Source organism: Talpa occidentalis, unplaced genomic scaffold (assembly GCF_014898055.3).
Source record: "Talpa occidentalis isolate TD23 unplaced genomic scaffold, MPIMG_talOcc4v2.1 talOcc4.11, whole genome shotgun sequence".
NCBI classification, from domain to species: Eukaryota; Metazoa; Chordata; class Mammalia; order Eulipotyphla; family Talpidae; genus Talpa; species Talpa occidentalis.
In genome coordinates this window covers 23,736,939-23,751,018 of record NW_023601104.1, presented here as the reverse complement: position 1 = coordinate 23,751,018, position 14,080 = coordinate 23,736,939, and the positions used below count along the sequence as shown (strand labels likewise).

Genomic DNA, 14,080 nt, shown 5'->3' with positions numbered 1-14,080 from the left:
AAAAGGTATAGGCTGGATTATCCTTTTGGTTTTACAAGCCAGATTCTGTCCTGACCGGTTCTCAGATAACATCATAGATAATGCAGATATGAAAAGCCGCGTGGGCCTTAAAACTTTTCAACTATGTGAAGATGATAAATGTGTTAACTAACCTTATTGTGGTAACTGTTTCACAATATACATACATAGATCAAATTGTTACCTGGTACACCTTAAACTTACCCAATGCTTTATGTAAATTATGTATCAATAAAGCTGGGGAGGGGTGGCAGGGAGAGAAGAAAAGCAAGGGATGGGCATTTCTGAGATGGGGAAAAGGAAAAGTGCGTTACTCTTTGAGAGAGGAATGTAAAAAACTCACTAGTTTACTATGTTAAAAAAAAGATGGCACATTTATTGCTACATAAATGTTATATACATATTGTGTTTTCTGTTACAGTAACAGAAAAAACTTTTGAACTTCTTGCTGCTGGTTGAAAGGTTTATCAATAATACCTTGAATTTGACACAGGATACAAATCCGCAAGAAACCAACAATGGGAACTGGAGAACAAGATGAGAAGCAATTCATCTCGGACAATTAGCTCTTACAATACTCCATAGGTACTACACGGTATGCTAGAATCCTACTATGGTCTTAAAATGCTATTGTAAATTTCTGATATTAATGAACAGGTTATGGTAAATAACCCTACATTTTTACTACCTAATATAATAAAATAAAGTAAGAAACTTTTTACTGAAAACTTTTCGATTTCAAAAATCTAGAAAGAGTAATATTTAGAATTCAAGAAATTTTCTTACAAGATTATTGTATAAAAGACTAGCTACAGTGAAAAATAAGCCAAATGTTTTTTCTTTCTATTTTATGAAGGAAAGCTTCTGGGCATACTGCAAAGTCTAATATAGCGAAAAAGACAACAAGCTCCGAAGAAAAAAGGCCAGGCCGTGGCGTATGCTCACTCACACATCATAAGCAACAATGTCTGCTTAGGTGATTAACACTGAAATGAAGAACAAGGCCACAGATAGGATCTGATGTAATTGAAGAATGTATGCAAATTAAAGTAACCAAAAGTCCACCAAGTTTACAAAAGACTGATTTGTTAGGAAACATCCTAATTGGAGGATGTAAAGTTCTGTCTTATTTATTTTTGTTCTTTCAAATAAACAGAAATCTTTACGTTACATAGCGATTTGGGTCCTTTCTTCTGTGTGCTGATTGCCATTGTTGATAGTGGCTATAAGGAATTATTAAGCCAAGACCACCTTTGTTTAGTATGTTTTTCTCTCCCAGGGTTATTGTGCTGGAAGACAGATTTTATGGAAGTTCAAAGAGATTATTATGTCTTAGAAAATAACTCCTAAGGTTTACAGAGGGATGCCATAATGCACAGTATTAAGATGGACTGACCAACTACTGGTTTAATGCTAATCTGGCTCATCTTCTCGGGACATGGGCAGATGGTTTGCAGTTGACTAAATCACCCACTGAATTCCTCCCCACTGACCAATCATCCAAAGGGCAGAGAAATAAAGGCGAGGATAAGGAAACAAGGGTGACCATTGCTCTTGTATTCCATTAGGTAATTAGCCTCAGGGTGGTATGGTGATTTATCACTTTACCTACCTTGGTGACTACTTGGGTTTTGTTATGTTCATTATAATCATAACCTGAACTCCTCTTTGTATTTTAAATCCAGTTTGTGCTTACTTACAGCTAACACTTTACAAGTACTATATGTAGTACTTGTTGCATGGAAAACAAAGCAATTTCTAAAAAGTAGATTCCTTCTTTGCAATTTACACTTCTTGCTATTATAAGTTTTACTATAAGACCTAGAAGCTTGAAAGTCTTGGTTGTTATTAGAAATAAAGCAATGTTTATTTTGGGGAAAATCTAGGAACAAATTTCCCCTTAAAAAATCTCAGCTAGGCTATAGTCACAGATGGTCTCTGCCTATCTTTGTAAGGTAAACACACAAAGTACATTGGGCTGTGTGAAGGATTCTGGACTGTGACCATAAACTATTCGGATTCAGAGACCAAATATAACACCAACAAAGAGAAAATAAAAATGAATGAAAAAAAAAATGAGAGAAATGCTATCCAAGTAATATTTTCCTATTTTATGGAAAATACTATTCATATGGCAAAAGGACAGGAGAGGGCAACAAAAGACTTTTCCCTTCCTTTTTAAGACACTAATAGGTATGCCGGGAATGCTAAGGGCCTGCTTTGTCACTGATTTGTTCTCTGCATGTGAACATCTTTATGAATGCTGGCATCAGCAAGTGTAGATCAGCTTTCCACATTAACTTTTTCCTTTTATATGTAGACCTTACAGTTCCATAACAATAAATAAAATTTGTAGTTACAATGCATTTGTCAATTCTGTTTAGGCACAAGGCAACTTCCACTGTGAGTGGAGAGATCGAGACAGTCTCTGATTGTGCAGAAGCGACACACTGATTGCAACAAAATGTTATGCTGCAAACATCTTGTGGGCTGACGTTCTATCTGATGAGCGTCCTATCTTCACTTCTGATGGAAGTGTTGACCAGTTGCTTTGATCGTAGGATTTCATTTGCGTTTCTTACTTCAAGTTTTCCCCTTTTCTTCTCCCTCCTATCAGGTTTGTGTCTTCAGATAATCTGAGTTGTCCAAGTCCTTATGAGGAGAGGTCACCTTCTATCTAGCCTATTGATAACTCTGGAACTGTGACAGGAAGAACCAAGGGAGAGAACAGAACCAATTAGCACATCATTGTAAAAATACACTTTCCCCAAAAAGAAACAAAACAGAAGTTGATATTCCTCATTTATACCCAGGTACATATTAAATTAGTAGTCTGCTAAAAAACTTTTAACGTATACATTTACTGCTGCATCCAGTGAACCAGAAGTTGAAGGAGAAAAAGCTAGATAGAAACTGGAAAAGGAATTAGCAGCACAACAAACTGGAGAGGGATACCTTTATGTATTACTGCTTTTAATTGGATGATGAAATTGGAAAAAGGACTACACAATGAAGGCCGATTGTAAAAATGAAGTTACGAGTTCCATTTTTTAATCCATGCTGTTAGCTAAATGCTAGTGCCCAAAATATTTAATAACAGTCTATATTAAATAACTTTCACCTACATATTCACTTCATGACTTACAGATAATGTGAATGGATATAGTTAAGAAAAATGATTTAAATTATCTACTACTGCTTGGACAACAATCTCCCATTACTTGTATCACTTTGTTAAAAAAAAATCATGAGGATGTGAATTGTGTTTAGTCTATGATGAGGAAGGTAAAACTAACAGTCTGTTAGCATGAAAAATTCTTGAGAAAAGGGAATTCTGGTTATAACAGCTTTACATTCATTCACAGATTTAGAAGGTATAACTGATGTGCTTACAAAGGGAAGTTATCTGCACATTACAAACTGACATTATTGATCCGAATGGAAGGAAGCAAAACCTCTTTTGTGTACAAAGGTTTCATGACAAAGACGACCAACCAGTTTTCTGGTTGGTGATGTCAAATATTTCTGAGTACAGGAATGAGGAATAAGAGTGGTAAAGTATTTTTTGATGGCTGAGTTAATGGACTGTTTTCTTCTTGGATCAGTATGACACTCATATGAGAGAGTATACATGATAATCCAAAGCAGGAGAGTCCAAAATTCTTTATAAATCACAAGATCCTATTATCCTTGAAGAGAACAGCAATTTGGTGTAAAGTGACATTGTTTCTCAAAGCATGACAACATAATAGAAAGGAAAGCTGTTGGATTCCAAATTACAGGTTGGATTCCAAATTACAGTGTCACAGTAAATTCTGTTCTCAGAATTTACAGTGCCAGAGAATTCTGTTCTCAGGTTCAAACTCAATTTAAGAGTCATCAGGTGCTTTCCTTATACTTTCTTTTCACACTCATACTCACCTGGCTGATGTTTACATATGACCCATAGGGTTGGTAGTTTCACTAAGCCCAGGAAGGGTTCCTGGCAGCGTGGTTGGTGGCTCTGCCGATACGGCAGAAACTTTTTCTTCTTCCCTTCTCTTAAGACAGGCTGCTTTGGGGTTAAGGTTCCTCTCTGAAATAGGGGAAAATAATTTTTTCATTATGGTTATAGTGATGAATCAGGGACTTTTAAGTCTTTTTTTTTTTTTTTATATATAGAGGCATGTTTTCTTTCTTTCTTTCTTTCTTTGTTTTTGTTTATACATGCACTGGGTACAGTCAGAAGCGCGGGAGGGTGAGAGAATTCACCAGAGCCAGAGCGGGGAGCAGAGCAGGCAGAAGGACCAAAGTACACTGCTGAGGGGAGCAGCGGGCGGCAGGAGAGGTCTGCGCGCCATGTGGGACCCTCCTCCGGTGGCCGGGGAGCAGCCGGGGATCGAACCAGCGCCGCAGAGTCTGTAGGCAGCTTCGCAACCCAGCGCTCAACCGCTGCACCACCGGGGAGGCCCACTTTTAAGTCTTAAAGAGAAAAATAACTGCTGCCTTTTTTTTTTTAATACTACTTTTAATTTTTCTTACTGTGGGAATTACTAACTAATCTCTGTGCAATTTCTTTCCCATACTGAATAACATCACATAATGGCAATAGTGATGTGATCACAGAAAACCTCAGCATTAAATGAGCCTCAGATTTATACTTGTGACCTCTTGTATTTTCTTCATTTTCTGCTTATGATTTAGTCTTCTAGGGCTTGATCTGATCTACATCCACATCTAAAAGCAGTTCTTTTGTTGTTTATTCAAAACATTTGGAAAGTGCTGTTACTAACCTACTATGCCTTCTCAGTGTCCTCCTACGTTATGGTACATTGAAATGATATGAATGTTGACATTCTTTATGTACTTAGAGAGAGACACCTGTGCTTTATTCAGGATTTTACCAGTTTGGAAAATGATAAAATAAGAGATATCCTCAATCATCTTTCTATAGGGAATGTGCCATCTCCTCAAGAGAAACAGGTACCTGTTATATATATGACTTTTTCTACTTTGATGCATACATAGAATGAGATGATTGAGCTATTTTGTTGTTGGAGATATGATTAAGAGAGTGATAAGAGTGATAAGAATATTCTCTACTTCTTTGTATATAAGACACTGCAGAAAAGACTGAAAGGAATTTTCAATGTGGACATTTTCAAAAGAGGCTAAATTGTGGGGTATTACCATGTGAAAAAGGCTACAAAAAATCCATTGGATCGAAGACATAATGGAACATACTTAGGACCTACTGTTCCTGTTATATTTTTGTCAAATGAGTTTTAAGCAGAAGATATGACCTATCGATAGCTTCTGGTGTAATCTTTTGTTTTTGATTATAACACATCACATAAACTGAAAGTTGTTACATAATTTTGAGAACTGAAGATTTTATTTTAGTAAACTTAGCTGACTACTGACTACTACTCAGGTGTAATGTTAAAGTTTCATTTTAAAGTTATTTTCAAAGCCTCTGCATTTAGAAAAAGAAATGAAGTATATACAGCTATGAGGAGGGTGAATGAAAGATTAAAGGTACACTCAATTTATAAAGATAACAAGTAGGAGAAAAGGGCATATTCTATACTATGTAAAAATTTTAGGGCTGTCTTTTTAAACACTCAGTTATGCACCTTTCACTAATGAGTATGACATTAGATACCACATCATACTGTGGAGATAAAGGTCTCACTCAATGATTAGAGAGACTGAAAAGAAGGCAGAAATTAACATGTAATATATATAGAGAAGACAACATGAGACTTGAAAGTTTCCAACTGAAACAGGCTCACATTTCTCTTATAATCAAACACTATTCTTAGTTAATTATAACTCTGTGTCACATTAGGATCTAGGAAGCATGATCAGAACAGATGGAAGGGACCAGAACCAAAAGCTCAAGTTAGGCAAGATCTTACAGATTCCTAGAGTAAGTCAGAGAACATTCAGGGTTGGAAGAACCATAAGAATACTCAGTAAGCATTAGAAAATGTTAACTAGTGAGCTCTGAACCAAAGAAGGCAAAAGCTAGTGCTATCGTTTCATAATTCCTATGGTAAATGCATTAAGTAGCTGGAAAGGCCTTATGCAGATGGTAAGGAGAAGTCAGACATAACTTGCAGGGCTTGAGAAATGATTTGTCTTCCCATACTTCCACTAGGGAAATTCTATCTATTGCATTTTGTATATAGTTGATAGTTCTCTTATAATACCACCTTAACATGTTTATAGCACAATTTTTGGCTAACTCAATTGTCACCTCTTACAATAGGTAAATATTTGTTATTGTAATGATGTGGACATACTTATGAGTCAAGAATTTGAGTGATTGTGTCCTTATTCATATCACTGTTTGTTTTTCCTATACTTTGTTTTTTTTTCCATTGCAAATACTGCTAATCTCCACCCTCCGTGCTCCAGTAGATTTAATAAAAAGCCTATTAACATTTTTTCCTAAAATAAACATATCATCACATCTATTAATTCCATTTTCTTTCTCTGCAAACCTTTCTTCAAAGGCTAATAAAGAGCCATCTGTTTCAATGTGGACTAGTTGTTCTCTAGGCCTAGTAGTTCTTGTCAAAGGATTCCCTTTGCTGCTCTCTTGCATTAGATCCTTTGTTTCTTGGATGCTACAAATTTATCTTTGTTGATTATGCCATTATTTTGGGTATAGCATATATTTCAAATGCTTTCTGAGAAAGTATAGATGGGAGGTAAAATTTTAAAGTCTTTGCATATCTGAAATATCTTTATCCTATCTTCACCTTGTGACTAATGCTTTGGTTAGATATTCTAGGTTGAAAATCATTTGTCCTTAGAATTTTGGAGGCACTGTTCTACCATCTCCTAGACCCAGTACTACATATCCAGAACTCTGATGATATAGTGAGTCTTGTCCCTTTGTTTATGCTTAAATTTTTTCTCTAGAAGCTTTAGGAAATTCTTTTTTATTTAACCTGATGCTCTGAAATTTCATGATGATGTACTTTTAGCTTGGTATCATTTTTTTTAATCATTATTTTTAGCATAAAAGTGTATCCTACCAATTTGAGACATATATTCTTCAGTACTGGTAAATTATCCATATTATTGTTACGATAATTGCCTTCCCTCCCATTTAGCTCTTAATCAGTAAATCCTATTGGTCAGATGTTAACTTCCTAGATTGATTCTAGTTTTACTTGTATGTCTCTGTTTTTCATCTCTTTATGTTCTACTTTCTAGGAAATTTTTCTCAGCTTTATTTATTAGCTAACTTTTTTATTGAATTTCTGCTGTCACATTAGCTGACCGTTTCTTCTTTGGGACTTCATTTCTCTTTTATGCACATATTTTCTCTTATTAGACATTATTAATTTTATTTTTTTTATTTTTTTTATAGATTTATTTATTTATACAAGAACTGAGGTACAGGCCAGAAGCTTGTGAGGGTGAGAAGATTCACCAGAGACAGAGCTGGGAGCAGAACAGGGAAGACAGGAGAGGTCTGCTGCGCCATGTGCATATCTCCCTGGCCAGCTGGGACTCGAACCCACGCTGCAGAGAGGCTGTGGACAGCTTCAAGAAGTTATTAATTTTAAAAAATGTCTTCTTTTGCTTTTTGCAGGTCCTTTTTTATTTAGTTTGATCTTAGTTTCCCTCTTTCATGGAGGCTTTTCTTACATATTTGGTTGTGCCTGCATACTTAAAGACATTGGGTGGATGTTTCTCAAGGTAATTAAAAAATGAGACACTGTTAATAAAAAAATTCCTATTCTCTAGAGATGAACCTTCCAATTCCCTTGAGAATGAGGTTAATATATTTTGCTGCCAGTATTAGGGAATCAAAGCAAGTTCCCAGAGCTGAGGACTCTACTATTCAGCTCTATCCCTCACCCACTCTCTTTTAGGTGTTCCAAATCTGTAGTCTTTCTAATTTCATTTTTCACCTAGAAAATGATCCTGTCTTCTGTGGTAGAAGAGAGGGCAGAGACATTACGAAGTAGAGCAGAGACACAGGAATCCAAGCTTCAATCAGTTTTCCTGTTTTTAGGTCACATACTTGACTTCCACTTTTGATAATAACCAGTAACTCCAAAGCGCAGAACTTTTTTAGGGTCTAGGGGTTCTGCGGGGCAAAATGCTCTGCTTCTTGTTTGCATTCCTCCCTACTATGCTTAATTTCTGTCTAAATAAGTCAATTATCACTACTCCATATACTTTCCATCTTTCACACATTATTTTGTTCTCTCATCTTTCTTAGGGACTGTACCCCTTTTATTCATTTTAGTGGAGATCTAGTAAGAAGTGGAATATTAGCAATGAATATGTTAAGATTATCATGTCTGACCATCAAGTTGTAACTAAATTAGTATCTTCTCAGGGCAGAGTCTGGAAACTTGTTTGGGAAAAGGAACAGCCAGCCAGATTTAGGAACACTGTTCTAGCTTGTTCATCTTCAAACTCACTATGAGACCAGGATACTAAAAACCTAAACATTTTAAAGTTCCCATATTATCACTGGAAATTAGCTGATTGAGTTGACCTCTGAGTTTTAGGAGGAACTGACTGTTAATTTAATCTCTAGTAAAACTGGGAGATTAAATTTGAAGGTAACGTGAAATTTGTGTAGGAAGAATAAAACTGTAGTCATGAATTAATGAAAAGGCTTAAATTGGCAATGGCAGAGAAGAGATGGGATCTGAAATGAGAGGCAGAAAGACACAAAAAAATGCTCTGGCAAAGTCTAAAGCTTGGCAGGGAAGCCGCTCTTTTTGTTCTACAGGATGCACTGCTAAATCTGGGTCTGTTTGCCCTCTGGTACAACCACTTACACAGGACGACAGGTTGTGGATACCTATTTAGTCTCGGAGTACCATTCCAAATCAGAAACAGAGGAGCCCAGAGAGAGCTCAGAGGATGCTCAAAGTAGGTTAGGTAAACAAAATGCATGCCTTTCATAGAAAGCATTGGGAGAGGGACTGCTAAACAGGGACATTGGAGGGTTGAATAAACTCTCAAAAGTATGCAGGTTATCAAAATAACTCAAAACTATTATAGAGATAGTCCAGAGAAGGACATCAGCTATACCAATTTCTGAAGATGCTGCCACAGACCAGGCAAAGGAATTTGGGCTCCATAAAAGATTCCAAATCCTGTTTGGCAGAAAGTCATTAGAATGCTTTTAAGAGAGTTTTACACAGATCCCAAGGTGTTTACAAAAAGCTGTAAGATAAAGGGCTTCAAATTCCAGAGTCTGAAGTGAAAAGAGAGCAGGCTTTTATGAATATTAAAGCAGCTCCTATCCAAGTTACAGGTCATGTATTTTTACTTTTTTTTTTCAAACTCTATAATCAGTCAATGGTTCTTATATAGAGCTTTCTAAAAATTGCTTGAAAAATTCACTATCCATAACAGTGACTAGAAAGTTAACAAGCAGCTGCATGAGCCTAGATGTTAGATCCTCTCTTAGATCCAGCTTTTCCGTTCTAGGTGTCTGCAAGAAACCCCAGTCACAAAGTCAAATGCTATAAATAAGACTTACAGAGGCATGGTGGAGCATATACTTTTTTTTCAAACATAGAGGTATTTTTCATTTTGATGGCTTGGATCTGAGAGCAGGTAGCTCTGATCTAAAAAACAAGTTTTTGAAAACACAAATGGATCTATTCTATCTCTAATAAACTGTGGAGGAAAAAAAAAAAAAGGTCCTATACAGAAACAAGTTCTAGACTATTGTCTAAAAAAAAAAAAAAAAAAAAAAAAAGACTTTTTCACAGTTAGATAGAGGCAATATTCCTGATAATAACTGGCTGAGTGGACTCAAGGTAGAAAATATCCTAGGCTACAGAGGAGGAACATGATTGCACTTGGGTCACCGAATACAGGTGCCTTACCGGCTTCCAAGTGAGATAAAGGGTGTCAGACACAACTAAAGAAGAAAAAAAAATTCTTTGATGAGGTGACAGGAAATTTGGAAGGCTCAGGGAACCACTGCTCCTGCCACAGATGAGTGGACATAATCAGATTGTCTTTATGAATATCTCAAGGGAGTCAATAACACCTTGAAGACCAGTTTTATAACTGTTTTTTTTAGAGATTTCAAGTTACAGTTGTGGATACAACTCTTATGACAAGAGAAGCAATATCTGGTTTTAGTGATAGGTTGTTGATGTATAATCTGTTCATCATTCTTGTTCATTAAATATATCAGAGAGAAAGGGATAGGTCATTTAGTAATTATTGTATGTTTTTCTGAAAGTATGTTCAAGTTCTCTAATTCTGGTTGTCTTAGAGAATGCTTTCTGTAACCAATGCTGAGGATCAATGGCTATAGTATTTAGGTATCTGAGCATTGCTTTTTCCTTTTTCAAACTTACTTTATTTTTTTTTAAAGATTTATTTATTTATTTATACAAGCACTGGGTATAGTCAGAAGTGTGGGAGGGTGAGAGAATTCACCAGAGCCAGAGTAGAGAGCAGAACAGTCAGACTGATGAAACATACTGCTGAGGGGAGCAGCAGACGCGGTAGGAGAGGTCTGCATGCTATTTGGGACCCTCGCCAGCAGCCGGGGATTGAACTGGTCTTGCAGAGGCTGCGGGCAGCTTCACAGCCCAGCGCTCTACAGCTGCGCCACTGGGGAGGCCATTGAAACTTTCTTTAAACAAAATTTTAGATATAAAATCTGATAAACAAGATAGTTACTCTTAATGAAGACAGGGTAGAGGTAATGTCTGGAACCCAGGCCATATCTATAAATTTCTTGCAAAAAAGGATGAAATATTCATAATTTAGGATAAGAAGATATATAATTACGTGCAAAAAGGTAAGCTAAATGGTAGAATCTCTGAGCAGGAGGAAACTTGTATTAATTGACAACTCAGATTCTAGCAAAAAACTGGTTGGGAAAGAGGAATTATGTAATAAACATTTGTTACAAAAATGAGGTGCAAAGCTTCTTCAAGATTCTGCCACACTTCTTGAGAAATAAAATTGAGGGAGTTGTTTGAGTCAGTAGTGAATAAGCCTTTTTATAAAACTATACTTTTGCCGGGCCTCCCCGGTGGTGCAGCGGTTCAGTGCTGGGTTGCGAAGCTGCCCGCAGCCTCTGCAGCGCCGGTTCAATCCCTGGCTGCTCCCCGGCCACCAGAGGAGGGTCCCATATGGCGTGCAGACCTCTCCTGCCGCCCACTGCTCCCCTCAGCAGTGTACTTTGGTCCTTCTGCCTGCTCTGCTCCCCGCTCTGGCTCTGGTGAATTCTCTCACCCTCCCGCGCTTCTGACTGTACCCAGTGCTTGTATAAATAAACAAATCTTAAAAAAAAAAAACAAACAAACAAAAAACAAACAAACAAAAAAAAACTATACTTTTGCCCTTAGGTATACACAAGCTTGCCAGTGCATTTAACCCAAGAAGTTCATGTCATTCCTGACCAGGGATCAAGAAAGAAGACCTGAGACCTTACTGACATGGAAATACAGGGAGAAATGCCAGGAGAGGTCCTGACTATGCATCCTATGAGCCAGTGAGGCTTGACAGATGACCCAAGGTCATGTGGGCAGGCAAGAAATTGAGTCCTGAGAAGTAGGGAAGAGTGAAGGAGCAGGGAGGAAGGCAGATCTAAGCAGGTAAAGCAACAATGTGTGAGGTCAGAGTTAACAAGAACAAAAAGCACAAAAACATGAAGGCTGAGTGGCAGGCAGAAGATGGCGGTTTTCTGCCTTGTTTCTTAGGGTTCTTTTTTACCGGTTTGTGAGACGCACTGGGTCTACAGATATTGACCAATATAGTGATACAGAAATGAGAGAACTACAGAGAAAACACAGTCCTCATGATGCAAGTTGTAAACAACTTGCCCAAGCAGAAGACTGAACAGAAACAAAAATGTCTGCCCACTTGAGGCAGAAAAATTGTGTATCTCTATTAAGCATACTTACCTCGGACTTGCTGTTCTAGACTAAGGATGACTGCCACGGCCTGATGAAGAATAAGGAGTTTTGTTTGGGGTTTTTCACTCTTTAAGTGAAGCTGACACATTCGACCAAGCTCTTTGAATGCCTCATTAATATCTCGCACACGCAAGCGCTCTCTGGCATTGTTAGCCATCCGCCTTTCTTTCTCCCTTTCTATCTTCTGTTCTGGGTTCAAATCCTCATCTTCATTAGTACTGCTAAAAACAAAGTAACAACAACTCTCTCAGTCTATTAGGTTCCCTATAAAGTAAGATATGCTTATTATGCAGAATTTTAAAATATAAAGATAGAAAAAAAAACCTATAAATTTTACCAAGCAGTCATAATAGCTACACTTACATGATTGCATATTCCTTTCCAGTCTTTCTTCAATGCATAAAAATAGTTAGAGTTGAAATATCACATACATTTTATTTATTTTAAGGGTTTATTTATTTATTCATACAAGAGCTGGGGTGTAGGCCAGCAGTGTGGAGGGGTGAGAAGGTTCACCAGAGATAGAGTGGGGAGCAGAACAGGTGGACCTACTAAAATGCACTGCTGAGGGGAGCAGTGGGCGAGATAGGAGAGGTCTGCCGTGCCATGTGGGTTAGCTCCCTTGGCCAGGGATCTAACTCGGATAGCTTCACAGTGCTGAGACTTAACCCCTTGTGCCACCAGGGTAGCCTCTCCCCACCATTTTAAAATCTACTTTCATTGCACATTACTGCATAAACACCTTGTCAAACTTATGAAATACTTCAGAAACATAATTTGAATAATCATAATATTCTAACACCTTGCTAATCATAATGTAATCATCACCTTCAGTATTTTTTGGAGCTTGTGAAAAACATGAAATCTCAGGTTCTACTGCAAACCTACGTAAAAGCTGCATTTTAACTAGAGCCCCAGTTGATGCACATGTACATTTAGGTTTGAGAAGCACTGTCCTATTATACTAATGTATTATAAATTGCTTAACCTGTGCTCTTAAATGTATTTTGGCATTTACCTAATGAGAAGGTGTAAGAAAAACTTAAGATACAGAATAAGAAAAATATCCCAGAAAATAAATACTTTCTGTTCTGGGGAGAAATATTCATCAGTGGGATGATTTTAAAAAATGGTGAACTGGAACAATTTTTTTGAAGGATAAATTGGCAAAATGTACCCACGTCTTAAAATACTTATTACTTCTTGGTAAGTAATTCTAATTTCAGAAATTCACCCCAAGGATATAACTAAAGATGTACAGAGAAATTTATATAAAGGAAGTTGATCACAGAATTATTTATATTAGCAACAATAGGAGACAGCTGAAACAAATCACAATACATCCAAGCAGTGGTTGACTGTATAGCCTCTAAATATCAACCTGCAGATTATGCTCAGTAAAAGACACCAGATATGGAAGGCACATAATATATGATTCCATTTACATAAATTTCTGGAACATTTACATCAACTTCTAGAAAAAACAAAACTGTTCTAATAGAGTGCAGATCAATGGTGGCCAGAGTATGGGGGAAAGGTATTGATTACAAAGGGGCATGAGGAAATTTTGGAGGGTGGCAGGAATATTCCACATTATTAATGTGGTGGTAGGTATGTGACTATTCACATCTGTTAAAGGACAAAAACTGTACACTTAAAGTTGGTATATTTATTATATATGAATTAAATCTAAATAGAGCTGGCCAACAACAAAACAATAGAGGAAACAACCATACAGCAAAAAACACTCAGAAATAGACAGAAAGCCAAAATTTATGTCCAGTTTAAACTGTATTTACGGAAAAGGATTCCCTGATAAGTAAATAGTTAATTCTAAGCAATGGAGTTTCTTGGACTTTTGATTGTGCTTTTCTGTATTTCCAAATTTCTGTAGTCAAAATGGACTAAATAATCAGAAAAAAACAGTTGAGGGAAATGCTTTGAAATAACCTTTAGGAAATTATATTTCAAAAATACACTACTGAGCGGAGTAGCTCAGAACCTTGAACTACTGTGCATAAAAAGATGTTTTCACTTCTTCTCTGCTACCCTGAGAACTTTTTAAAAATTTGTTATTATTATTTTTAAAATTTTATATATTTTTACATCATTTTTCATTTTTGCACAATGTATGCATTGTCATCTTG

General features: G+C 36.8%; 1 protein-coding gene across 6 annotated transcripts in view; it reads right to left on the bottom strand.

Annotated features, from left to right (window-relative positions):
* Positions 1-364: 364 nt before the first annotated feature.
* Positions 365-14,080, bottom strand: part of TCF12 (transcription factor 12) — a 325,867-nt gene continuing 312,151 nt past the window's right edge. For 5 of the 6 annotated variants that reach the window (XM_054701785.1, XM_054701789.1, XM_037502558.2 and 2 more), the window contains 3 exons: positions 11,922-12,154; positions 3,940-4,093; positions 365-2,718 (listed from right to left, as the gene is read on the bottom strand). In XM_054701785.1, the coding sequence (XP_054557760.1) occupies positions 3,951-4,093; positions 11,922-12,154 (376 nt within the window). In that variant the 3' untranslated portion in view covers positions 365-2,718; positions 3,940-3,950. Of the gene's footprint in view, positions 2,719-3,937; positions 4,094-11,921; positions 12,155-14,080 lie in introns of those variants that run through there. The other variant, XM_054701793.1, reaches the window with a different exon arrangement.